This window comes from Syngnathus acus, chromosome 6 (genome assembly GCF_901709675.1).
Source record: "Syngnathus acus chromosome 6, fSynAcu1.2, whole genome shotgun sequence".
NCBI lineage: Eukaryota > Metazoa > Chordata > Actinopteri > Syngnathiformes > Syngnathidae > Syngnathus > Syngnathus acus.
The window spans coordinates 3,520,709-3,547,677 of record NC_051092.1 but is presented as its reverse complement, the minus strand read 5'-3'; the positions used below and the strand labels follow the sequence as shown (position 1 = coordinate 3,547,677).

The window sequence follows — 26,969 nt, the reverse complement described above, 5'->3', positions numbered from 1 at the left end:
GATTATTACTTGGCCTTTTCAAAACAATGCCAATTGGCTGGCGTTTTGCCGATTACCGTATTTTTCGGACTATAAGGCGCACTTATAATCAATCAGAAGCACCTCAAAGTGAAGTTGAATGACGCAACTTTGGATCTGAAAAATAAAAGGCAGTGGAAGAAATGTGATTTAATTGTAAAGGACATCATGCGTCAAATTGTGCTTTTTGAAAAGCGCTTTTGCTTTGATGCATTTCAGGAAACAAATACTTTGGCCAATTGAAACTTCTTTATCAACATATTTCCTTCAGAACTCCTAAAAATCAAAACTTATACATTTGAACATACCCTTGTAAAATTATGTTTTCCAAGACCACAACATCATTTTATAAAAAAATAAAACAGGATTCAACTTTACAAGTCTTGCTTGCATCATACAAATAAATGCGTGTGGTTCAGCATAACGGTATTATCGATTACAAGAATGTGAAGATGTTCCCTAACTTGGGCAGATAGCCACGGCTGAGGAAGAGGAGGGTCACCCCCAGTGCGGCTGCGGCGACGCTCACGACGGCCGGCAGTGTCCTCTCGCCGCGGGCGACGGGCGGAGGAAGTCGACAGCTATTTGGGGCCTTGTTCATCTGTGTGGGAAAGCCATTTATTTTAGTCCACTTGGGGCTCGACAGTAATGTCAATAGTTGGACCGACCCATTTCCAGCCCCGCCCCAACAGACCTTCAGAACTGTGCTCTCCACAACCTCCAGCTCAGACCCACATAACTTTGCTACAGGTACCTTTGTAGGTAAGGACCCCACTGAGACATGACACAGCTGAGGTACCCCCCCCCCCCCCCCCAATTTGTCTCCTTCAACTCTACACACCCCTCAACCCGGACCCTACCCATCAGCCCTCTAAATTCCGTCACCCCACAACCTGCATCACCGACGCTGACCCCCTCCCTCCCCCCCATCTTCCCTCCTCCTGGTGTCTGTGTGCTGACAGGGCTGTGTCACGGTGGTGCTGACTTATTGGCTGTGAGGATTCGCTCCTGTCACGCTAAAGTCTGCCACGAACACACACACACACACGTGCTGGAGCTTGTCAACATTCGCATACAGTATGCACAAGTTTACCGACCTGGCAGAGCATATTGTGCAGGCAGTTGACTTCGGTCTGCAGGTCTTTGGTCTGCATCATGAGTTGGCTGCACACGTCCTGGGCCTCCATCTTGTGGTCCAGGGCGAAGACCAGCTGCACACAAAAGCAGACAAATGCACAAAGCAATTTTTTTTTTAGCTCCACATTATATTGAACCTGATTGGATGACGACGCACGTGTCCAAACATGCGGTGTACCTTGAAGACCTGCAGGGGGAGGCGGCGGGTGGTGTCCTGGATGGTTTCCGTCAGACAGCAGCATTGCTGCTTCAGCTTGATCAGGAAGTTGAGCAGCTCCTCGCTCCTGAAGAACACACACAAAAAGTTTATCGAATGGATACAAACGATAGTGATTATCTAAAATGAGGAGCGCCGCAGCAGCAAACAGGTGGCTGGCCGAAGAAGTGATGGGTTTTCCTTCGAGCGGCGCAGCGGACAGCGCGACTTATTGATAGTTGTTATCTTAGCGCTCCATCTGCGCACTCCGTCAGGGTGAGCCGTGTAAACAGTGTCAGGCGGCGCAGCCTCCCTTCTCCCTTACTCCTAGTTTGTCTAGCGCGGCGATGACAGCACGCCCGCACAAATAGCTCATGTTATGTTACGCTTTGTTGTTTTACGCAGGGAAAAAATGGGTGAGCCTGCCTGTCAATTTTTTTTTTTTTTTTAATCCATTTTAAGTTCCTCGTTTTGGTTGCTCTTCAAGACATTTTTTCTTATTTATTATTCTAAGTGAATATATTTTAACAATTTTTTTTTTTTAATTTAGTTTGTTTTATTACATCCAACTTGGGATCCATGAACAACCTATAAATTGTGTTTTGCTTTTCAGCGGCACAAAAGTGATCCTGAGATTTCCCGTTCAATTGATCAAAAGTTCTCCATGTTGCTAAGTGGTGAGGCCCGGCCCTGGTCAAGCCTTCCACCATCCTTCTGTCTCTTGACGTCAGTCCGCCGAGTCTTCGCGGAGCAATTGGGTGCTCCGAGACGACTCTGCGGCGAGCTTATGTCGCCTCTCGCCTTACAAATCATTAGAGCTCCACTTAAACCATTAGCAAAGGTTTAGATGATCGCAAATGAGGATGAGAGATGCTCGCAGGTATGATGGACGACTCCCAGTGGGGGAGGAACGACTGGCTTGATGCTATTCGACTATGTTGGCCCAGAATTACGGACTGAGAGGCAAGACGTTGTACGAACCCGCTGTCGGTCACTCCGAGTTGCTCGATGGTGCCCAGGTCCAGTTTGTCCAAATGCATCTGCTGCAGAGCGCTCAGAACCTTCTTCTGGTCTGCTGCTTCTGTGATTCCGACCTATAAGATTATAAATGACCTCAGGGAACATTTTTGGATCGAGAATATTTTTGTTTTCATATAGTTCTTTTATAAACTACAACCAAAATGTATAATAGAAGTGGGCACATAGAGAAGTAGATTTTCTTTTTTTCTTCTAGATGGCTCACATGTTTAGGTTTCCCATGAAGACGACAATGTCAAATTCCTAAAATGCTGCCAAACATGAAGCGATAATCACAGGAGCGTATCAGTCATACGTGTGCAGCATGAGCTACCCTCATCCTCATGTGAACTGATTGACAGTGGTTGCGGTCACCCTCTACCTTCTCCAGGTCCTCCTCCTCCATAGTCAGCAGCTTGCTCCAGGTGATGTCCTTCTCCTGTGAGGGAGGGAGCACGGCACAACTTGAGCGATGCGCCTGCATGGCCGGCACCAGCATCTGTCAAACTGAGCCCCCTCAAGGTACCGTGCTAGTAAAATATGTAAACTGCACACCTCATTACATGAAAATGTCATAGCGAGCGCCGCACAGCTGCTACTGTAACATCTCACCTGTGGAGCTAATAAGATAGACCGCGTGATATCATTAATCAATATGATGACATCAGGGAGATGTGGGAAGGCCACCCTGAAAATCTGTCGGAGCCAGGGATGATGTGAAATGTGTCGAAGCGTTTTTTTGTTAGCCTAACGCTCGGAAGAAAGTGGAGACATAATACAAGCAGCGTTGACGTACATGCATGATGTCGATGAGGTAGTCGAGATCCAGGCCGTGAAGAAGGAGCTCCAGCTCATCCAGCTTGGGCACGCTGGTGCGTAAAAAGAAACAGTGTGACTGAGGGATTTGATTTCGTGTTTATCAGGGCAAAAATTGTGATTCCTGCAGTTGCTGAGAGAATCCAACAGAGGGCACCAAACACAAAGGTTACCTCTGTGTGACGTTTTTCAGGGAAGACAGCCAGCTCCGTGTGAACTGGTGGTGTTTTACCTTTCGGCAAAAGATGGAGTGTTGGACTTGACGATCGTAGAAAGGCTTTCCTTCGTGGAGTTGAAAGGTAGCACGGGATCGACGTTCAATGCTGAGGAGAGAATCCTGGCGATCTGCACGGATTTTGGAATAAACGGAACACTTCGAAACAAGCAGCTTGAAACACAAAAGCATTCATTGAAGTTGAATAGGTCAGACAGAAGTTGGAGAATTCATGATGACGCCACCTGCGTGTGCTTGAGAAGCAAAGCTAGCTCAGCGGGACTTTTCCCCTCGGTGGTGGCGATGCTGCTGTCGGCTCCCAGCTGGAGGAGCTTCAGCACGGCCTTTTCCTGGCCGTGGTGCACGGCCACCGACAAGGCCTGAAACGTTACCGTGGTTACACGCACGCACGAGGAACCGCAACAATGTTACATACGGTGTATCCGTTGGCGTTTTGCATATTGAGGTCAGCTCCGTGAGACGCCAGCAGGTTGAGGACCTTGCAGTGGTTGTCTCTGGCGGCTAACATCAGGCATGTCATCTGAGACCTAAAAAAAAAAAAAACATGAGAATTTACACACTTTTAATATTGTTAACCGTGCTCTGACTTAAGCAGGAATTTTGCATTTGGACTATTTAAATAAAGTTTTCACCCTGAAAAAACATCACGGTAATTTTGACGTTTTTTTTTTTTTTTAAACTGGTGGACTGTGATATAAGCTAAAGACAATTCCTCTTTCAATAACAGCAATCGCACTTGATGAGAGTTGAGACAAACACTATACTGTACATCAGTCACTTTTTTTTTCACATCATACGTCCGCGGCGAGCTCACTGTTGACTTGCAGCGGTGATTTAGTGAGTCGTCTGGGAAAGACTCGGCGCTGGTCAAACAGCGTGACGGCAAACAGTCAAATTAATCACCCTCGCGTAGACAAAAGTTAATGTTTGATGTCAATTTGCGCACATTCCTGCTCACTTCACCACGGCGCACTTCCTCTTGGAGCAGTGGGAACGGGGAACGCTCGCGTCGTCCGTTTCTACTGTCGGCGCGACAGCCCTCGCGAGGTCTTTCTCATACGGTTTCCGTGCGAGCGGTCCAATCAGCCGGACCGTAGATCATTCTTATCAGCGCGACTGTCCGACCATAAAAAGGTCAAGTTGAGATTTAAGTAGACGGGACTTGTTTCAATAGGCGAACGGAACCATCTTGTTATGTCACAGGTCAGATCGACCCCGCGGGCAATGCCAGGAAAAGCGGGCGAGTTTTAAAAGCGGGAATATCTTTATGTCGTATTTATTTATTCGGCTTTCGGGCGGAACGGCAGTCGCAGGCCCAGACTCACATGTGCATGGCAGCCCAAAGCCACTTCCCGCCTCAACAGTTGAGTAAACGTGAGCGCATGTGAACAATTGGGGGTCCGCGTCGGGTTTGTTTACACCCAACCAGAGGCAGCTGGTGTTCATTTTTGGTCAGATGTTCCGACGTAAGCGACGGCGGACGTTTGATGGAATCTAACCACATCAACGTACGCGCCGCTTGCCGCCGTGGGGGGTTTGTCGTCATCGCTGCAAAACTGCCTCGCTCAAATATTTGGTTGAGGAGGGAAATGAACACTTCTCTGGCACTGGTAGAGCAACAGTGTGTTAGCGTGTAAGCTAAACAGAAGATGCATTGTCATCGTAGCGCGAAAAAAAATTAACGGCAAAACGAGTTACTTTTGAAGATTGCAGCAAGTTTCCGTTTCAATGAATTAGAGAATCGATTAGTTGTTGATGAACTGATTGACTCCTTTGTACAACAATCGTACATTTGAACCAGATCTGAGCCAGATTGAACTTCCTTGCAGCCAGCCAACTCACGTGTCCGCCATGTTGGGGTCGGCGTTCCTGGAGAGCAGAAGCTCCACACAGCGAGCAATTTTGTCCTCCTTTGCCGATGCAGTGCAGCTGGCCATCAACACCGTCCTGCCGCCTACAAACAGGAAGATCACATTTACTCAAGAAGTAAATGTGACGAGTCATCCATGGGGTAAAACTTGTCGCCTAAAGCTTGTCAACTTTAAACCATCAGTCTGCTTCAACGTCCCCAGTTCCTATTAAATGGCGGCTTCAAACCAAAATGGCAGACAAAAAAGTTTTTGCACCATGTACTCACCCCCAACTGAGATTTTCTTATGTGGGGATTTACATTACTGAAGTTATTTTCATTTTTTTCATGATTTAGATTGGATTTAACTACGTTCGCATCTTTTGCTCCAAATGACGTCTGGAGTTGTTCCTGCTCAATTCCAATTTAGTTCCGGCAATGTGTTATTTATTCGTGTTATTATTTGTGTTTGGGCCTCACCATCTGTCTATGTGGAACTGCGTCTTTGTTGTTTATATATTCTTTGCGTGGGTGCAAACCAGACGAGCCCGGCATGTGTGTGTGTATGGATCGGAGTAAATAAATGCTGATCCAGAGATTTTGCTGAGCGGGAATGGCAGCAGTGTGGCGACCGGGATGTGTCGTTCATGCGTTCATTCGTGACAAAAAAAAAAGGCCATTGGAGCATTTAGTTGTTTACTACACCTGCCTCCAACGTCAAGTCCATGAAATTGTCGTAAACTCACTTTTGATTAAATTCCAGCATAAGCTCGAGAATGTAACTGTTGTGTTAATGGCATAGTTAGCATTTTAGCTCAGAAGCTAACAACAGCGTAGCATAAAAATCTTTCTTCATTTTGCTCCTTTTGACTAGAATGGAGCAATTTTTTTGGAGTACTTTGCTTTGGATCTTGTTTCGCCGGCGTGGCACATTTGTTTGTGATGTTTGACTGATGTTTGAGCGCTGAGTAGAGATGTAGGCCTTCACGCCATGAAAGAATTGTTCCCGCCGGCTTTTTTGAAGCAGGCAGACCTTGACGCAACACATGCAAAGGATGGCGAAGCAGCGCTTGAACTAAAAACAACTCCCAAGGATCAGAGGTGTGGTGTTTCTGCAACATTTCCTCTTTGGCGTCATCGCTGTTAAGTAAAGTCAGATGAACCATGTTGTTGTTAGCGGCCTGACCGTGCCGCTGTGTTCTTCTTGCCTTAGTAACTATACTTGAGCGTTTAACTGTCCGTACTGTCAAAGACACTGCTTGCTCTGTGTCTTAGTGAAAGTTAAATGTTGGAGTGGTTCTATGTGATGATTATTTGTTCGCGAGAGAAACCTTTGCTGAAGTTGGCGTTGGCTCCCCGGTCCAGAAGCACTTTGGCCACATTGTCGTCCGCCACACTGACAGCACACATCAGAGGAGTGCAGTCAAAGCCCAGGCTGCTCCCCACATCCATGCCTGTGCATAATATCCACAACATTACTACTACATGGCTCACAAAAACATTTTTAATTGCTGTTGTTGGAATGAAAAGGTTCTTGCCACTGTCCAGCAGCTGTTCAATGGCAGCAACGTTGCCTTCTCTGATGGCCGATTTGAGCAAATTGACGGTATTATCAGCATTCTGTCACAATAACAAATACACTCGTTATACACAAAAAAAAGTTTTTTATGCAACAGTATCATGTATTCAATGCAGGCAATTTGAATGCACAATTGTTTTTATCTTCTTGCAAAGTCAAGAAATCAGATGAAGGCAGTATCTCTTGCAAATATTCAAAATCAAATGAGTCGGACTTGGCTCCGAACAAATGTAAATCGGCACATTCCTACTTCAGAAACCATATTCATCAAATCTAAGCCTACTCATTTAATAAGTATGACCCAACTGAATCAGACTTTAAGAACTTTTGCATTTATGATTGAGATATTCCAGGTAAACAAAAACATGTTTGCAGTGACTGCAGTTTGTAGCTTGCCACATTTATCAATGCACACCATCTAATTAATAAAATAAGTTACTTTGTGATCTGTTTCAATCCAATTGCACAAGAATGTTGACCTTCGAAATGTGAAAGTAATTCGAAATGTGAAAGTAATCTCATTTTGTGGGCCATCGAGCAACGCAACTGGCCAGGTTGACTTGTTAGCATTGCTAATGGCGGGCAAGCCAAGCGAGCTACATCCGGTAGGATGACGAAGTTTTTTCTTGTTTCCAAATCAAACTTACCTGAATATCGTAAATCTTTTTGTCAGGGGGGCGCTCCGTGAACCAGTCGTCGCTGCTTGAGTCGCTCTCATATCCAGCTGGGAATGAATTAGCCTTCGAGTCCTCCATGTCGACTCTGCAATGTCGACGAAGCAGCGGAGAACGCAAATTAACAGGCTAGGTGGCGCCAACAACATATAAATATATACTGCTTCTTACGCATTTTATATTTATTAACGCGTTCCTTGTATTTTACTATGTTTATATATATATGGTATTTTTAATGGCAATTTATTAAGAAAAAAGTAACTCACACAATCCAGTGTTTGCATGAATGTCCAGCAGAGGTCAGTGTTTCCTCTACTGAGAGCTTCAAGGAGAATCTCGAGCTGTTGTGTTTGTTAGGTTTTATTTTAAACGGTTTCAAAAAGAGACAATCTAATTAAAGACAATCCCTGTCAGCGTGAGTCAGCCACTGCTTTTCAAAAGAATTGGACCAAAACAATTTGAACACACCTAAAGCGCTGATAAGACTTCACCACACCATGACTACTTTATTGGTGTTCCCCTGTGGAATGTTTTTTGTCCTCCCTTTCCTGAAACTGTGCGTAGAATGAAACCGAAGATTTTTTGTTTGTTTAAGACGTTTAAGAGGATTACCCGTAGCGGAACTCTTTCTACTGATTAGTGTGGTGTGGTGGAATATGGAGAAACCAAAATCAAATCTGTCAATCTGTAAGGCACACCTTCCCAGAGGGATGCCTGTGATTATTACTAGTATATTTTTAATGCACTTTTCTCTTTTCCAAATGGTTGAATCAGTTGTACTATACAGTCCAAATAAATGTAATTTAATGTATTTTTTATTCATTTATTTTGAATAAAGTCATAGTCTAGTTTAATTGATCAAATATTAGCGTTAGCCATACGTTCTATGTTTTAATTTTGTATTAACTTGAAGTTTCATATACAAAAACAAGTTGAACCAGCAGTTCAAATCAATTTAATTTGGAATTTTTCATTTGTTTTTGTTTACTTTTTCACTAATGATGGACTTCGTTAATTTGGACTTTTTTAATTTGAGTTTGAAATCAAACAATCAGGAAGTAATTATTTGTTAATTGTATTACTTATTACTTAACTGTTCCTTTTTTACCGATTCGAATTTTCCAGGTACAGATGAGTAATCGCGTGTGTGTGCGCGCGTGCGTGTTTGCGGTGGTGGTGTGTCACTGCTCTGGTCAATGAGATGACGCGCGTGCGCCGTGCGCGCCCACATAAAGGATGGCCTGCGCTTCCACGCGCGCTCACACGCTTCCAGACACTCAGTGGGGCACACCGTGGAGGCTGCGCTCTTGTCGGACTCTGCGGTGGATTATCACGCCTTGCCGCCACACTTTTTTGGGTGATCTTGGACGCTGGGGACTTAATTGCGAACTGCTTTTCGGACTGGGGGAAAGTAGCCCTTCGGTCTGCGCGTGCGCGTCTTGGACGCCGATAAGTGGGGGTCCACAAATGAAAGTGGGGGGCGCGCTCGCCTCGCTCTCAGGTGCACACGACGCAGCTGAGGATGCAGAAGTCACCCGTGGAAGATGCCAACTTCCTCTCCAGGTTCTTCTTCTGGTACGTTCCAGGATTCTCGGGCGTGCGCGTGAAATGGAATATGAACGTAAATATTGTACTAGTACTAAGTACTAGTACTCAATCCTTGTAGCCTGTAAGTAAAAGTTAAAAATGATAGACTTAAAAATGTACTTTAGTTCAAAAGTTAAAGTGACATTTTACCATCAATTATTTCCATAAAAAAAATAGATTTTGATAATTAATGTTTAAAATTCTTCCCTGCATCCAAAAGGAGCCCAAGTTGGTGTGCAAGCCAACGAGACAGTTGGAACTTCTCAACACAGTTCTAGTTCCAGTCGGCTTGAGAGTCAATGGACGTCTTTTTTTTTTTTTGACGAGTCTGTTTTGTTTTTTTCTCAGGTGGACGTCTCCGCTGCTCAGGAAGGGCTTCAAGAAGAAGTTGGACCTCACTGACGTTTATAAAGCTCCTTCATACGATCTTGCTGGTAACCTCTCCGAGCGGCTCGAAAGGTAGGAGATGTCCCACACAGTGTGTTTTACATCCAAGTTTGTGTCGTACTTTCAACTCAAAATCAGATCATTTTCAAGTTTTTTATTTTGGTTCCACGTGCACCCTTTTGCCCCTCTTTACAGTTGCGGGGCATCTCGCCTGCTTCTCTCAGCAACCACTTCAAATACGGGCTGGCATTTGGACGTGCCCAGATATAAACTGAAGCTGTGTGTGCCAAACAAACACACGTTTTTGGGTCTTTTTTCATGTATGATGTTTTTGCTTCGACTTCAATAAAACAAGGACGCAAATTCCAAATTTTTAGGGATCCTTCAAAAACTAGGAATTGGTTCTGAAGGCACTTTCAGTGAGTACGATAAGATTCAATATACTGTTCTTATCTCTCATGAGCCACCAAAAATTCTCAGCAACCAAAACTCGAAGACAGTCAGCTCCACAAGGTCAAATCATGACCGACTTCAAAGAAATTGTCTGATTTTAGTGGAGAAAGGTGGTTGCATAACAGGACCACAGTGTGTCCTTGACTCCCTGACACATCAAGCGGCCCCGTGCCAGCAAGTGCTAAAGACTCGACCTTTTAAAAAAAAAAAAAAAAAAAAAAAGTGCACCGGTGAGTGATTGGCTTCATTATTTTGAGTCGGCTACACAGTAAAAAAAAAAAGGCTTCTGGGAACGTGAACTTTATCTTCTATTAAAAGCTGCACATCACTCGCTGGGCTGGAGAAAAACACTTGACGAAAGAGCTGCGAGGCAAGAACAAATCGTAAGACGGACAGGAAATGAAAAAAGCAAGAAAATGCAAAGTGCAGTTTGCCGAGTGAGAGCGGCTCTTCTGGGAAGGCTCAAAACAACACACGGACTGTGGCCAACCATGTTCGTCACGGCAAACCTAATATCTTTTTTTTTGCCTCACATAGACAGCAAAACAGTTCTCGGCAGTATAAATCTCACCAAACACTTTAGTCCTCTTTTTAATCGCTGATGTCCTTCTCTTGTCCTTTCATGCTGTCACTCAACGTGTCAGTCTGCTCCTAAATGAGCCCCGCAGAACAAAGATGCTTCTTTGACCTTTTTTCTTCCGTCTCGCTCCGTTTGTGGGAAGCGAATACAACGATGTAACGAGGTTAACGCTAGTAAAGGGTGAGATTTAAGTGTTCTTTGGTTATCTGACATTTTATGGGGTTGTATTTGTGTGTGTGTTTTTAACAGTATACTCACATTGATGCCCTCACATGGAGTAAAGAAGAGCCAAAGTCAGAATTACAAAAAAATACGTCCCCGTCTGATTGGATGCTGTTATGTAGTAGCAAGCGGGCTAATGCTAACGTGTTGTTGTTTTGTCCGCGCAGAGAATGGGACAGAGAGGTGGTCTCGGCCAAGAAAAAGCCCAGTTTGATGCGAGCACTGGCACGATGCTTCCTCTGCCCCTTTGCCTTTTTTGGGGTCCTCCTCTACCTCGGGGTGAGCCATCTTGTTTTTATACAAAGATAGGTAGGTCGACATATTGTGCTTACGGGAGACATGATGAACCTTTGGAGTCCTTGTATAAAAATCTTTGCGTGCCCAAGTGTGAAATTTAACAACAAGGTCTTGTGAACTGACTATTTGTTCTCCTAGGAGGCCTCGAAGACCGTGCAGCCTCAGCTCCTGGGCCGCATCATCGCCTCCTTCGACCCTTTCCACGCGCCTGAGCGCAGCCAGGGTTACTTCCTGGCACTCGGCCTCTGCTTGCTCTTCACCGCGCGCTTCCTGCTCCTGCAGCCGGCCATCTTCGGCCTGCATCATCTGGGCATGCAGATTCGCATCGCCCTCTTCAGCCTCATCTACAAGAAGGTGAGGGCGTGGACGCCATTTTACGTCAATTTCAATACTAAAACCTTTTTTTTTTTGGTGCAGACCTTGAAGCTGTCTAGTCGGGTCTTGGATAAAATTAGCACGTGTCAGCTGGTGAGCCTGATGTCGGCGCACCTCAACAAGCTGGATGAGGTGAGCGCAGCGCCATCAAGGCACAAAGCAACCATATATAGCAGCTTCAAAACAAAATGGCCGACTTCTTGGGATGGATACGCTGACCATTTTTCACATTGCTAAACTCAAACCGGAGAGTGGGAGTTCTATCAAGCCAATATTGGGGAAGGTCAGGTCCAGTCGATGAATTTGTTGGGCTTAGCAACGCTAACTGAGAAGGGGTCAGGTGGGCGAGTCTCAGCCGAAGGTCCCTGAGTGCACAATAGAAGTTTGACAAGAAACAAACAAACACAATCGCACAGCTATTGTGCCTGAAAGATGCGAACTGCCGATGATGCAACGACCCAGCCCGCAGGGTCGAAGGCAGATTTGTCGGGGACGCGTTGAATGTGGAAGCACTCTGAAACTTGCTGACATACAATTAGCGCCTGCATTCAATGTGACGGATTGTGTGTGTCTTTGAGGAGGTGGGGGGGGGGCTTACAAACCTGTTCATGCTCCTGTGGGAAAGACCAGGATTATTTATATTTCTTCACACCAATCCTGCACATGGGACTTCTAGGAAGAAGGTTGGGGTTAGTTCTCTTTCACTCTTATATAATGGACCGTACCTGTACTTTGAGGTTCTTACTGAGTGACTTCAAGCTAGCTACTATTCTGATGGCCTTAGTGGAGATAATAATGCTCCTCTTCTTGGTGTGTGTTTCTGTAGAGCCTGGGCTTGGCGCACTTTGTATGGATCACACCACTGCAGTGCATCCTGTGCGTGGGTTTGCTCTGGGAACTGATCGAGGTGAACGGCTTCTGCGCTCTGGCCGCTCTCACGCTGCTCGGCATCGTCCAGGCCTGCCTGGCGCAGAAGATGGGACCTCACCGGTAGGGGCAAAACAAGTCACCTTTGCATCGTGGCCTCTTTTTATGGTCCTTGTGAAGAGTTGGACTACTTAGAACCTCCCTTCTGGTCCATCTCTCATCTGAAATGAGATTCATCCCAATTGATTGATTTCATAGTGTTAAGCGAGCCGGGATGATCAACCGCCGCCTGGCGCTAACTTCGGAAATTGTGGAGAACATCCACTCGGTGAAGGCCTACGGCTGGGAAGAGGTGATGGAGACCATCATCAGGAACATCAGACAGTAAGAAGTTATATGAAAATATAATCAATCGCCTTAGCATCATGCAAAATGGTACTTGGGGAATTTTTAGCATTGAGCTAACACCAAATTAATACTCGTTTTCCTCCTCCTCAGGGACGAGGTGACCCTGACAAGGAAGATCGGCTCCCTGCGCTACTTCTACAGCGCCGCCTACTTCTTCTCTGCCATCCTGGTGATTGTGTCCGCCATCGTGCCGCTCGCGTTGGGAAGCGGCGTCATCTTGCGGCGCATCTTCACCACCGCGTCCTACTGCATGGTGCTGCGCATGACGCTCACCCGCCAGCTGCCCGGTTCCATCCAGATGTGGTACGACACGCTGGCGCTGGTCAAGAAGATCGAGGTGGGCTCATCTCCCAAGCATCTCCACTCAGAAGTGGGACCTCGTGATTAATTGATTTTTATTTTGGCCTGATATAGGATTTCTTAATAAAGGAAGAATACCGGGTTCTGGAGTACAATCTGACCACCACCGAGCTGGAACTCATCAATGTCTCTGCTTCCTGGGACGAGGTGAGCGAGCTGCGGCACTCATCCACTTCGGAAAAAAGAAAATTGGAAAAAAAGGCCTGGAAATAGAAACATTGATGCCACCCTCCTATAATAACAAAAACAACAACAAAATTGCGAGGCGGATGTGCTAACCACTCTCCACCACGCTGCAGCCCAGCACGATCATCAAAATTGCTCCTAATGAAAACATTTGCATGACTCCAGGGCATTGTCGAGCTCTTTGAGAAGATCAAGCAGGAGAACAAAGCGAGCGGTCATCCCAACTGCGGCCTCTTCTTCACTAACCTCTATGTCACGCCCGTGCTGAAGAACATCAGCCTCTACCTGGAGAAAGGAAAGATGTTGGCGGTGGCCGGATCCACCGGCTCCGGAAAGGTGAGACTTCCCTCCCTCGCGGTGTTTTTTTTCCTTTATTTTTATTTTTCACCTGCTCTTTCCTACAGAGTTCACTCCTCATGTTGATCCTGGGAGAGCTGATGCCGTCCGAGGGTAAAATCCGCCACAGCGGCCGCGTGTCCTTCTCCTCGCAGACCTCCTGGATCATGCCGAGCACCATCCGCGACAACATCCTCTTCGGCCTCACCTACGACGAGTACCGCTACACCTCCGTCATCAAGGCCTGTCAGCTGGAAGAGGTGCGTGCGTGTTCATCTCCAGAAATGTTGCGTTCGAAGGATAGCCGTGCCGAACGGGGAGCTGTTAGGAAAACTGGAATAATAGTGGGACAACATTGCACAAATTTACAATACACTTTTTTTTTATAACCCACCCAACATGTTTAACTCTCCACACGTTTCTCTCGTGGAAGCCTTCAAAAATGTTCTGCCCTCCCCAGACACAATCGGATCACACATGCGCACACACTTTCATAAGCCTGATTGTTGAGTGAAGACCCCCCTCGGTGGAATAAGGTCCACTCTGTTACCATGGAAACGGTTGCTGTTCTGTCACTGCGATGTAACATGAGCCGGTTGCTCCTCCATAATGGACACGGCAACACGGGAGGGAGACACAAGTTAGCAGTGTCCGCTCGAGGCACCATAACTTAAAAACATGTTTTGACTAGCAGAGAAGAGGCAAATATCGACATGGTGGAATTTTGACAATTTTATTTCGATTGATCATGCAATTATAGTGTTTCTGATGACTATACTGAGTAAAATGCCCGCACTGTATGCAGTTTGAATTTTTGTATAGGTTATGTAGTCGGTAGATGAGATGTTTGTTTTGGCTGTGACCAGAGATCAGGCCGTCACGCCGCATCGGATGAGGAGCCGAGTGCACTTTAAGGTGTTTTGCTCTTAAACATTTGCTGTTGCCACAGCAAACAAACACAGTGTGCACTATCCACATGGCTCTGCCACCGACGGCAGCCATCTTGTTCCCTCTGGACGGTGTCAGCGTCAACACGCGACAGCCAGCTGATGTCACGTTGATGTTTTGACACAAAATGATGACTCGGCTTTTGGGCTATCCATATCTGCAGAGGTGGGTCGGGTTTCAGTGGATATTTTGGTGGAAGCCCATCGTGGATTGTTTTCATTGAAAGATGTTCCAAATTAGCTTGGAGGAGAAATTAAAAGGCGTTTCCACGGTAACCACGCCAGGCTCCTCAGTCCGAGCCGACTGACTGTAATTCCTGCCTATTGTCGGGCCCCCGAAAGCAGCAGTCAGACCCCCGTGGCGGGTCTCCCCCACTGTAAAGTCCCAAAAGACTGCCGAGCTGCTCAGCCGTTTTTACGTGGCCTTGTTTATTATCTACGAGATGAGTGTGATCACGAGCTGTTAAACCCGCTCTCAACTTGGTCCCTCATGCAATACGTCAGGAGTGTGGAAGGTCCGTTTCCAAAAGGTAGGAGAAGATTTAACCATCGTCACAACTTTGACCCCATCAATGATGTCGACGTCATTTGTGTCCATTCCAACTGTGCTTCCATGAATACTAGCTGGTAAAAAAAAAAAAAAAGTTTGGCTTACTGTTATGTTATGAAAATGCAGCCTACTGTGTCTTTAGTCATTTAAAAACAATATTTTAGAAAATAGTTCTTGAAAGGCAGGAAAGTGGTTTGATTGTTCCCAGCTGGAATTCATTTTTTTGCATCCTATCCTTGGTGTATTTTTTTTTAAAGCACCTCTGGACATGTTGAAAAGTCACTAGTGGTTTTATGTGGCTTTTTTTTTCTTTTTCCATAAATGCTGCATCATTTCTGGTGTTTGATGATCTCTCCCACTCAAGTGTTGCTTTCATTCCATCGCTATCACAACGCACCGATAAACCGAACAAAGTATCTCAGACGCTCTGTTCTCGGCAGCTCAGCACAGTCATTTCATGATTTCATTATCAAATGTTGACATTACAATGTTGTGCTTGCCCACGCAGGACTTTGCCTTATTGCCCGACAAGGATAAGACGCTGGTCGGCGAAGGAGGCGTAACCCTCAGCGGTGGTCAGAGGGCCCGTCTGGGCTTGGCCAGGTACTTCCCGTCTTTCTTAAAACAGTACAAGGGTGGATCTCAATAAGTGAGAAAATGAAAGAAAAAAACTGATGTTAAATTCAAACTATGAACTCACATGTTACACGTGCTCATTAAATATTAATTTAAATATATTGTCCATTGTTTGTCCATATGTGTCGGTGGAATTACACAAGGAGCAAAATTCACATCAGGTTGTTTCTCTGCATTTCGGATTTTTACCTATTGCGGATCAGTCTGGAACATATCCGCTGTGATGAGGGGTGGGGTGGGGGGGTTCATTTACAGGAAACATCTTCGCTAAAAGTGTTTTATGGTCACCAATCTGCTGCTGTTTGAAGTCTCATTAGGGTTTTATGGACCCCATCAAATGTGTTTGTGTGTATGTGTCTGTGTTTGCGTCTGTTTGTGTGTGTGTGTTGCAACACTCTCACATTGTCATGCATAATTTACAGATTTTATTAATTGCACAAAGTGTCCTCCCTGCGGTCAATTTGAAGCCTCATCCCCGTCAATGAAATTCATTTACTCCTGCTAGCAGCCATCTTGTCCATTTTTTCATTTATTTTCTACTTGACAAGTAGCTAACCCTCTCTACCGTCTTTTTGTTTGTGTGTGTGGCTTCAGGGCGGTGTACAAAGATGCAGACCTGTACCTGCTGGACGCACCTTTCACACACTTGGACATTGTGACTGAGAAAGAGATTTTTGAGAAGTAAAGTATCACAGATCAATTTATAACACATTCACACTTGTGAAATTTGATCATATTTAGGTTACAATACACTTTCTGAAGGACAGACATCAGACACTGTCAGTCATCCAGACATCAAAATGATCAATCTTACATCAATATTTTTCTGATCAAAATCACACAATTTGTTGGTTGATTGGAACGGATTAATGTAATTTCCATTCATTTCAATGGGGAACAATTATCTGGGATACATTTGGTTTGTGTTACGCTCAGGACGACAGAACAAATTGTAAGTGCTCATGTATGTCGTCAGGTGCGTGTGCAATCTGATGTCCTCCAAGACTCGCATCGTGGTGACCAGCAAGCTGGAGCACTTGAAGCGCGCCGACCAGATCCTGCTTCTTCACAACGGCGACTGCTACTTCTACGGCAGCTTCTCGGAGCTCCAGGCGCAGCGGCCCGACTTCAGCTCGCTGCTGCTGGACATGGAGGCCTACGACAACGTCAACGCCGAGCGCCGCGGCTCCATCCTCACCGAGACGCTCCGCAGGGTCTCGGTGGACGAGAGCGCCGGCTTCCGAGGTCCCGAGTCCAGGCGGCAGTCTTTCCGCCACCCCCCGCCCCCTCCAATTATCAACGGATCCCAAGTCGGTGGCGACGGCTACCCAGAAAAGCGCAAGCAGTCGTTGATCCTCAACCCTCTGGCCGCCGCCCGCAAGTTCTCCTTTATCGGGCAGCAGAACACCAACGGGGCGCCGCCCGCATCCATGGAGGACGCCGTGCGGGATCTCTCCGACAGGAAGTTCTCCATGGTGCCCGAGGACGAACAGGTGGAGGAGGTGCTCCCTCGGGGGAACCTCTACCACCACGACCTGCCCCACCTGAGCGGGCAGCGCCGTCAGTCCGTGCTGGCGTTCATCACGGCCACGCCAGGCCACGATCGGCACGAGCAGCAGGTGCAGACGACCTTCCGAAAGAAGGTCTCCATCGCGCCGTCCCACTGCGACCTGTCGCCCGACCTGGACATCTACTCCCGACGTCTGTCCAAGGACAGCGTCTGCGACATGAGCGAGGAGGTGGACGAAGAAGACATGGAGGTATCTCATTGTGTCTATTTTTTTTTTTTTTTTATCCGTGCATCCACTTGCAAAAAGCCTTTTTGGAGTTATTAAGTGGCATTCGGCCGCCTCTCTCATTATTTTGAAAGGAATGCTTTGCGGACGAGCGCGAGAGCGTGTTCGAGACAACGTCGTGGAGCACCTACCTGCGCTACATCACCACCAACCGGAGTTTAGTCTACGTCCTCATTTTCATCTTCTTGGTCTTTGTCATTGAGGTAATCACATCCCAAAGCATTCGTTGACGCATTAAGATTCATCAAAGTCAAATGGTTTTTCTCTGACTTAAGGTTGCAGGGTCAGTCATTGGCATTTACCTCATTACTGAGTAAGTGAGACCTTCCTCAAAACAGGGTTGCACCATATTAGGTGTCACCTGAACCCTGAACTTCTGCCACCAGAAAAATCTGGAGGGACAGCGCCAACCCGTCCTCACCCAACTACATCAGCGAGCAGCACCCAAACGCCTCGTCGCCACCCATCCACCTGGCTGTGATTGTGACGCCCACCAGCGCCTATTACATCATTTACATCTTCGTGGCCACCTCGGAGAGCGTGCTGGCGCTGGGTTTCTTCCGAGGCCTGCCGCTGGTGCACACGCTGCTCACCGTCTCCAAGAGGCTGCACGATCAGATGCTGAGCTCCGTTTTGCGCGCTCCCATGGCGGTGCTCAACACCATGAAGACGGGTTAGTGATCGGTTGCTAGGTCGGCAGATTTTGGCGGATAATGACAGGCCCTCTCGTTCCGTGCCAGGCCGCATCATGAACAGATTCACCAAGGACATGGCCACCATCGACGACATGCTGCCTCTGGTGCTCTTCGATCTCATTCAGGTAACACACCATAAGAGGAGCTCTGTGTTTGTGAATGCCGAACAAAAATTCACTTTTTTTTTTCCTAGCTGTCGTTGATCGTCTTGGGCGCCATCTTCACCGTGTCCATCATACGTCCGTACATCTTCATCGCCGCCATCCCACTGGCTGTCATCTTTGTCATCCTCAGGAAGTACTTCCTCAGGACGGGACAGCAACTCAAACTGCTGGAGGCTGAAGGTGAAGCTTTGAGATTATAACAACAAACAAAACCTTTTTGTAGTGTTGACATCAAATGACAGATTATTGTGTAGTGCCTTCATCGAGCTTTTTAAGCTTGACGTAACTGTTTTGCGTATGGGAAAGGAGCGCCCGAGTTGCCGATGCACTGTTTAGCTCTTTATTGAACTCTGGGTGAAACTCAAACATGAAGGAGGAAAACATGAGAGAGGAAGAGCGGAGATGAGCCCAGAGGAAATGATGGAAGAGGGTGACCGCAGGAAGTCCGCAGTCAACCGGAGCTCTGTTTCACGGCACAAATAACATTGATAGGCGGTGACACAAGCCTCCCTGACGTGAGCTCACGTCAAAAAACAAAAAAAGGTCTGACACAGCTGTGGTTAGCACTCTTTCTGACCGTTTTCAATTTGGCCTGTGCTGTTTCTGGTGTCGGTGGAATTGTTGCACTAATATTGGCACTAATGTCTCAATGTGAAGGCGAGGATCATTCATCGTTTTGGTTTGTGTTTGGACACTTGAGTCGAAATCTTGTGATGAGATTGACCACAAATAGTAAATGTATAGGAAGGTTTGTTTTTTTGTAAATCTTTTTTAAATCACCCCTTGACTGACCCTCAACCTTTGACTCCTGAACTTTGACCCCCCCCACTTCTTGACCTTTGACCCTTAACACCTGACCCTTAACTCCTAACTCTAAAAATGACCATGCTTTTTGTAAAAAAAAAACAAAAACACTGACCATCCATTGTAAGTTAAAAAAAATAATAAAAAAATAAAAATAAAAGTTGGGGTTAAAGAGGTGTTTAACTCATTGTAAATCTTTTTTAAATCACCCCTGACCTCTGACCCTCAGCCTTTGACCCCTGAACTTAACCCCCCACTTCTTGACCTTTGACCCTTGACACCCAACCCTTAACTCCTAACTCTAAAAATGACCATGCTTTTTGTAAAATAAAAAAAATAAAAACCACTGACCATCCATAGTAAGTTAACAAAAAATAATAAAAAAATAATAAGAAAAGTTAGGGTTAAAGAGGTGTTTAACTCAGCGTGGCTGGTTATAATGCTGCAGAAGATAAAAATAATTGGGTCAGTACCACTGACACAGACAGCACTTGGTCCTTTTTGGACTTCCAGCTTGCCTGCCACAAGAACTGAGTCTAATGAGGGGGCGCTGGCCACGATTGGACGGAATGGGATTTCCTTCATCCCTATCCTGGTCCTGGCAGAAGCATGCCCGCCCAGCAAAACATTAATCACTCATGTTGAGCCCCCCCAGTAGATGAACTCATTGTTTGCTGCGGTTGTGCTCACACCCCCTGCTACCGCTTAGGGTTTCAAACATTATGAATGGATTCTCTAAGCACGCACCATGCAGTTGACACAAAACCTTCTCACAGTTGATCAATTTCCAAATTGTAGTCACAAATATTTTTCTTCCTGAATTGGTGCCATTCAGCTCGCAGTACAATCTTCTCGCACGTCATCATCTCGCTGAAGGGCCTGTGGACCATTCGGGCATTCGGGCGTCAGACGTACTTTGAGATGCTCTTCCACAAGGCGCTCAACACCCACACGGCCACCTGGTTCCACTACCTGGCCACGCTACGCTGGTTCCTCTTCCGCTGCGATGTCATCTTTGTGCTCTTCTTCACTGCCGCTGCCTTCATCGCCGTGGGAACCAACCGTGAGTACATCATGATAAAACACCACACACCACTACATGATCCATGATTAACCCTTACAAATGACCCATATTAGAATCGATGTGTTTTTAAAGATCTTTATTTTGAACTTTTTAACTTCTTTAAAGAGATTTCAAAAAAACAACCTCACCGGGTCATTTTTTACCCACACATGCATCTAAGGATTAACACATCATACACCACCACAACTTCCATTCACTCTCAAAACACTCTGGATTCTATTTGGAGACGATAGTTGCTGACTTTGTTGACAATGATTAAATCACTAGTAGGCCCCATCGTCTGTCATACATATAAATCATAATAGACATCTTGTTTATATTCTGGACCTTTTTGTATTGGAGCTCATTTAATTCCATGGGCTTCTTTTGTTTCTCTCCTGGGTTGACCCAAACCCTAAACTAACAATACGTTGCAAACAATGGACAAATATGTGTATCTGTGAACATCATTAATACTGATATTGTTGAATGTCCTAAAAGAATAATTCCACAGGGTGTGATGTGTCTTATTGAGGCTTATCTGACCTCTGCAGTGTGTCCACTGCTGCTGTCCTACTGGATACAATGTCACAGCACAGGAAATGTGTTCGTGTCTGTGTGTGTGTGTGTTGGATGAAATGAAGAGGAAACACATACACACATGCGTCATGTCACTGGCATTTTGTTGAATGTATGCTAAAAGTATTTAATGGCCGGTTGAGAGAGCCAATCCTGCGTACTGTGACGTCACTACACGGTGTGCGTTTGTTTCCACAGAGGACAAGCCGGGTGAGGTTGGCATCATCGTGGCGCTGGCCATGCTCATCCTGGGAACGTTCCAGTGGGCAGTCATCACCAGCATCACCGTGGACAGCCTGGTATGCGCTCGTACACACGATGACATCAGCGCTGAACGATCAATCAAAGCAAAAGGCAGCAAGGGTAATCTGTGACTTTGCGATGAACAAATCCTTTCCTCAGATGCGCTCGGTGGATCGAGTCTTCAAGTTCATTGACCTGCCGTCGGAAGATCCGTCAGCAGGCAAAGGAGGCAAACCGGGAAGTGACCTGGTCATCGACAACCCGCACGCTCAAGACTACTGGCCCAACCAAGGACAAATGGACGTGAAGGGAGTGACCGTCAAGTACACGGAGGCCGGACGCGCCATCCTCAGCGACGTCAGCTTCTCGGTGGAGGGCGGACACAGCGTCAGTTTGGGTTTTCGCAAAACCTCCTGTCTTACATATCTTGCCAGAAATGGTCTGATTTTTAAATACAATGTCTTACATACAGCTCCTGTCTTACACACATAGTCTTGCATTTAATGGCAGAAATACACACTACAATCATCATAGTCTCATAATTCGACTCTAGGTTGGCCTTCTGGGCCGTACGGGCTCAGGAAAAAGCACCTTGCTGTCGGCTCTTCTGCGACTGGCATACACGGATGGCGAAATCTCTGTGGACGGCGTCTCCTGGAACTCCGTGTCGCTTCATACCTGGAGGAAAGCCTTCGGTGTTGTGCCGCAGGTACAAAGAGGAAGCAGCAATTCTAGTCAGCAAGAATAAATAGTATTGATTCAAGTCGACAGCTGAGCTGACAGTAGATGACAAATGTAGGCAAGAATGGTAGTCAGAAAACTGGTTAACGTAATCATGAAAACATTGTGACCATGTTTGTGATTTGACATGTTTGTAATCTCCAGAAAGTTTTCATACTAACCGGAACGTTCCGAATGAACTTGGATCCTCACGGCCGCTACAGCGACGACGAGCTGTGGAGGGTCGCCGATGAGGTACTCATACACTAGTGATGTGCATTCCAGTACTTTTAAGTGAATCTTTAGAATCAGTTCACTCAAAGGTCCCTCCTACACATACACACACACTGATCCTTATTTTTTTTTTTTTAACTTCAATAACACACAACTAAGCACATTTTTCTCTATATTACAACATCCCGTGGGAACAACATATACATCAAACAATACAACCCCCCCCCCCAAAAAAATAAAAAGAAATAATAATAATTGGCTCGGGTAATTCACACATTTCTTTCTATAATACAACACCTACACGAGTGTTGGCTCGTGAGTGAACGATGGGTTCAAAAGAACGAATCTTTTCAGTGAACGAGAGTCGCGAACTGAACGGATCTGTGAGTGAAAGAGTCACTGAGTGAGTGATTCGCATTTCCAGTTCATCGCGAGACCGGATCAGTGAGGGAACAAATCGTGACTTTCCCGTTCGCGAACGAGTAAATAGATGAACTGCCTTCCTTCCCCCCGTGCATCAACGGATCAGTCGGTGAACGTGTTGCGTCTCCCTCCTGGCATGAACTGTGTAAGCCAGAATGTCGAGTTACGATTTGCCAAGGAAAGAAAGAGCCACTCACACACACTGAAACAGCACTTCTCTTATGCACGTTTTCTCCAAGCTAACGGCTAACTTTATTGCATGAAGGGATGCCCCGTTATGCAAAAACGGGGAGATTATGCTTCTCTTTAGGTAATCTTTATTTCATAACACTTAAAATAACGTTTATGCATATATACGCCTAAATATTGTTATCCAATATATCTACTGCAATTTCACATTAGATTGCTGGTTTGAAATTTACTTTTATTATTATTATTTTAATAAACATTTATGTTAAAACTTGTTAAACCTCATGGGCACTTCAATAGGTACACTACATGAGGTAAAAAAAAAAAAAAAAAGAATAAATAAAAAAAGGGTTAATTGCACAAGAAAAGCACATGTAGAAATATTCCCACTCCTGGGATCGAACCAAATTCTTACCGAGCAAGAGCCCACGGCATTAACCAGTCGGCTATTTCGACCTGGTGGCCCATGGTCGCCTACACTCTTTTGTACTAGTGATGTGCATTCCAGTTAAGTGAATTGAATCTTTAGAATCGGTTCACTCAAAATTTTAGTTCAGAAGAATCGTTCACCAAGTCGTTCGCTACACTTTCTTATTTATTTATTCTTTTTTTATTTTTTTTACCTCGTGTAGTTGGGGTCACATTCCAACATGTTTTCCAAAATTCCCTCGTTAAGCGCACCTGCGTGAAAAGTTTTAGCTCCTGCAGAACGTGAAAGTAGCTAAAACTTTTCACGCAGGTGCACTTAACGAGGGAATCTTGGAAAACATGTTGGAACGCGGTCCCGAGGACTAGAGCTTGACACCTGTGACCTTTGTCCATGATATTTCCCTAATAAAGTGGCCTGTTATTAGGTACACTTGAAAATGGCGGTGTACCTAATGGAGTGTCCGTGTGATTCCCTCGTTAAGCGCACCTGCGTGAAAAGTTTTAGCTCCTGCAGAACGTGAAAGTAGCTAAAACTTTTCACGCAGGTGTGTTTAACGAGGGTAACTTGGAAAACATATTGGAACGCGGCCCCGAGGACTAGAGCTTGACACCTGTGACCTTAAACCATGATATTCCCCTAATAAAGTGGCCTGTTATTAGGTACACTTGAAAATGGCGGTGTACCTAATGGAGTGTCCGTGTGATTCCCTCGTTAAGCGCACCTGCGTGAAAAGTTTTAGCTCCTGCAGAACGCGAAAGTAGCTAAAACTTTTCACGCAGGTGTGTTTAACGAGGGTAACTTGGAAAACATATTGGAACGCGGCCCCAAGGACTACAACTTGACACCCGTGACCTTTGACCATGATATCTCCCTAATAAAGTGGCCTGTTATTAGGTACACTTGAAAATGGCGGTGTACCTAATGGAGTGTCCGTGTGATTCCCTCGTTAAGCGCACCTGCGTGAAAAGTTTTAGCTCCTGCAGAACGCGAAAGTAGCTAAAACTTTTCACGCAGGTGTGTTTAACGAGGGTAACTTGGAAAACATATTGGAACGCGGCCCCAAGGACTACAACTTGACACCCGTGACCTTTGACCATGATATCTCCCTAATAAAGTGGCCTGTTATTAGGTACACTTGAAAATGGCGGTGTACCTAATGGAGTGTCCGTGTGATTCCCTCGTTAAGCGCACCTGCGTGAAAAGTTTTAGCTCCTGCAGAACGTGAAAGTAGCTAAAACTTTTCACGCAGGTGTGTTTAACGAGGGTAACTTGGAAAACATATTGGAACGCGGCCCCAAGGACTACAACTTGACACCCGTGACCTTTGACCATGATATCTCCCTAATAAAGTGGCCTGTTATTAGGTACACTTGAAAATGGCGGTGTACCTAATGGAGTGTCCGTGTGATTCCCTCGTTAAGCGCACCTGCGTGAAAAGTTTTAGCTCCTGCGGAACGTGAAAGGAGCTAAAACTTTTCACGCAGGTGTGCTTAACGAGGGTAACTTGGAAAACATATTGGAACGCGGCCCCAAGGACTAGAACTTGACACCCGTGACCTTTGACCATGATATCTCCCTAATAAAGTGGCCTGTTATTAGGTACACTTGGAAATGGCGGTGTACCTAATGGAGTGTCCGTGTGATTCCCTCGTTAAGTGCACCTGCGTGAAAAGTTTTAGCTCCTGCGGAACGTGAAAGGAGCTAAAACTTTTCACGCAGGTGTGCTTAACGAGGGTAACTTGGAAAACATGTTGGAACGCGGCCCCTCGAGGACTGGAGGTCGCCACCCCTGGTTTAAGTGAAAAGTGCCACACCCGCCCTCACCCCCACTTTCTGATTGGCTGTTTGATCTGTGACGTCACTTGAACACTCCATTAGGTACACCGCCATTTTCAAGTGTACCTAATAACAGGCCAGTTCATTAGGGAAAAATCATGGCCAAAGCTGAACTGAAAGTGAAAAGTGCCACACCCGCCCTCACCCCCACCTCCTGATTGGCTGGTTGATCTGTGACGTTACACGGACACTCCATTAGGTACACCACCATTTTCAGGTGTACCTAATAAGTTTATGCATTTTTTTGTACGTGTCAAGAATGTGTATTTGACTCCTTGCTCTTTATTTTGGGGGACACCAACACATATTACACAACGTAAAACACATGCATATTGTCATATAAAGCACTTAACCAAATGTCAGATTTTTGTTTTCATGCCCAAAAAAATAAAAACAAGGAATAAAACACCAGACAAGTTTTAACAGGTTTTAATGTTTATTAAAATAATAATAATAAAAGTAAACTTCAAACCAGTAATCTATTGTGAAATTGCAGTAGATATATTGGATAACAATATTTAGGCGTATATATGCATAAACGTTATTTTAAGTGTTATGAAATAAAGATTACCGAAAGAGAAGAATTCACAACTCGTTCGTGAACGGGAAGTTACGTCATTTTCTTCTTCGTTTTGTTTTACGGCGAGGTGGCACCAGCTTCAATTGGCATTACCGACACCTACTGGTTGAAGTCATATGAACTGGAAAAAGAACGAATCACTTCCTAAAGTGATTCGTTCACTCTCGTTCACTGAAAAGATTCGTTTTTTTGAACAAATTGTTCACTCACGAGCCAACACTATCATACACACGGGTCCGCCAGCTTGAGGGCACCTTAGCGTTAGCTTAGCATGTGTTTTGTGTGGTTATCAGGTGGGCCTGAAGTCAGTGATCGAGCAGTTCCCCGATAAGTTGGACTTCCAGCTGGAGGACGGTGGTAATGTGCTGAGCAACGGACACAAGCAGCTGATGTGTCTGGCTCGCTCCATCCTCAGCAAGGCTCGCATCCTGCTGCTGGACGAACCTTCGTCCTACCTCGACCCCATGTGAGTTGCCATTCACAAACTTGTCAGGGAAAAGTGTATCTGGGAAAAAAAAATACACATAATGGGGTCACAAAAAGTATTAACTTTTACAACAAAAAGTCATTTGTTACCTTTCATTGTGTTCAGAACGCTGCAGGTGCTTCGCAAGACGCTAAAGCAGTCGTTCTCAGACTGCACGGTCATCCTTTCCGAGCACCGAGTTGAACCTCTGCTCGAGTGTCAGTCCTTCCTGGTGAGAAACAGCGCCCTCGCGTGGCACAACAAAATAATCTAGCTCTTGGAGAAATATTTTTGACAAAGTTATACCTTCAAGGAAAATTACATCTTCTTTTGGCTCTCTATGGTTAAGATAAGCAATACATTTAAAAAATAAAAATAAAGTTGTTTTGGAGAATCAGAAGCAAGTTATTTGAGGTACATTTTGAAGTACATTTTCGTGTGTTGCCAGATGATATCGGGCAGCTCAATCAAGACGTACGAGAACCTCCACAAGCTGCTGAATGAGACGAGCCAGCTCAAGCAAGCCATGAGCCCGTCGGACCGTCTACGACTGGGCCCCTTGATGCACCGGCTCAACTCCACCAAGAGGACGGCACCGCCCAGCACCAACATCGCCTCGCTGCCTGAGGAGGCCGAGGACGATGCGCTCGACACGCGACTCTAGCGGGCCCAGTAGACAGGATGTATCATCCAACGGGTGGGGGGGAATTAGCATGAGTTTGAAGCACTTTAGAGACACGCTGAGGTACTCGCTCAAACTAAATGAACAAGAGCACAAGTTGCCAGTAATTCATTCCAAGTCACAATAATTCCTTTAGGTTTTTTTTGTTGTCATAGTCAGGTACCTGGATGCGCAACTGGGATAAAGCTTTTCTCTGTTCTTTCATAGGAAAAGAAACAAGTGTTATTTGTAGAAATGTCATTGCTCCAGCAAATATATTTACAATAAAATATTTTGACTTTTGTTGTTGGATTTCAATTTTTCCTAATTTATTTTTTTATCTTAATTTTTTTTAATAAAAACATGTTTGTTTT

At 45.6% G+C, this 26,969-nt stretch overlaps 2 protein-coding genes and 1 long non-coding RNA gene across 3 annotated transcripts; 1 reads left to right on the top strand and 2 right to left on the bottom strand.

Annotated features, from left to right (window-relative positions):
- Positions 1 to 248: 248 nt before the first annotated feature.
- On the bottom strand, positions 249 to 7,602 carry asz1 (ankyrin repeat, SAM and basic leucine zipper domain containing 1). The gene is made up of 13 exons (XM_037253300.1): positions 7,495 to 7,602; positions 6,807 to 6,888; positions 6,600 to 6,722; positions 5,262 to 5,373; positions 3,835 to 3,946; positions 3,644 to 3,778; positions 3,417 to 3,529; positions 3,165 to 3,237; positions 2,751 to 2,807; positions 2,333 to 2,445; positions 1,334 to 1,439; positions 1,116 to 1,229; positions 249 to 619 (listed from the first exon to the last, which is right to left on the bottom strand). Exons 1-13 carry the CDS (start codon positions 7,600 to 7,602, stop codon positions 455 to 457), a joined length of 1,413 nt encoding a protein of 470 aa, XP_037109195.1. The 3' UTR covers positions 249 to 454.
- A 1,165-nt stretch (positions 7,603 to 8,767) lies between these two features.
- On the top strand, positions 8,768 to 26,898 carry cftr (CF transmembrane conductance regulator). The gene is made up of 27 exons (XM_037254185.1): positions 8,768 to 9,096; positions 9,457 to 9,567; positions 10,918 to 11,029; positions 11,186 to 11,401; positions 11,465 to 11,554; positions 12,249 to 12,412; positions 12,548 to 12,673; positions 12,788 to 13,034; positions 13,112 to 13,204; positions 13,409 to 13,579; positions 13,648 to 13,839; positions 15,585 to 15,679; positions 16,307 to 16,393; positions 16,689 to 17,472; positions 17,583 to 17,711; positions 17,784 to 17,821; positions 17,895 to 18,181; positions 18,249 to 18,328; positions 18,397 to 18,547; positions 20,007 to 20,234; positions 21,012 to 21,112; positions 21,216 to 21,443; positions 21,610 to 21,765; positions 21,942 to 22,031; positions 25,762 to 25,934; positions 26,061 to 26,166; positions 26,383 to 26,898. The coding sequence occupies exons 1-27, from the start codon at positions 9,044 to 9,046 to the stop codon at positions 26,596 to 26,598; spliced, it is 4,524 nt and encodes a 1,507-aa protein (XP_037110080.1). The 5' UTR covers positions 8,768 to 9,043; the 3' UTR covers positions 26,599 to 26,898.
- LOC119124329 lies at positions 21,173 to 22,049 on the bottom strand. Its single transcript, XR_005098254.1, has 2 exons — positions 21,959 to 22,049; positions 21,173 to 21,787 (listed from the first exon to the last, which is right to left on the bottom strand). It is a non-coding gene; the product is annotated as an uncharacterized LOC119124329 (long non-coding RNA).
- Positions 26,899 to 26,969: the final 71 nt, after the last annotated feature.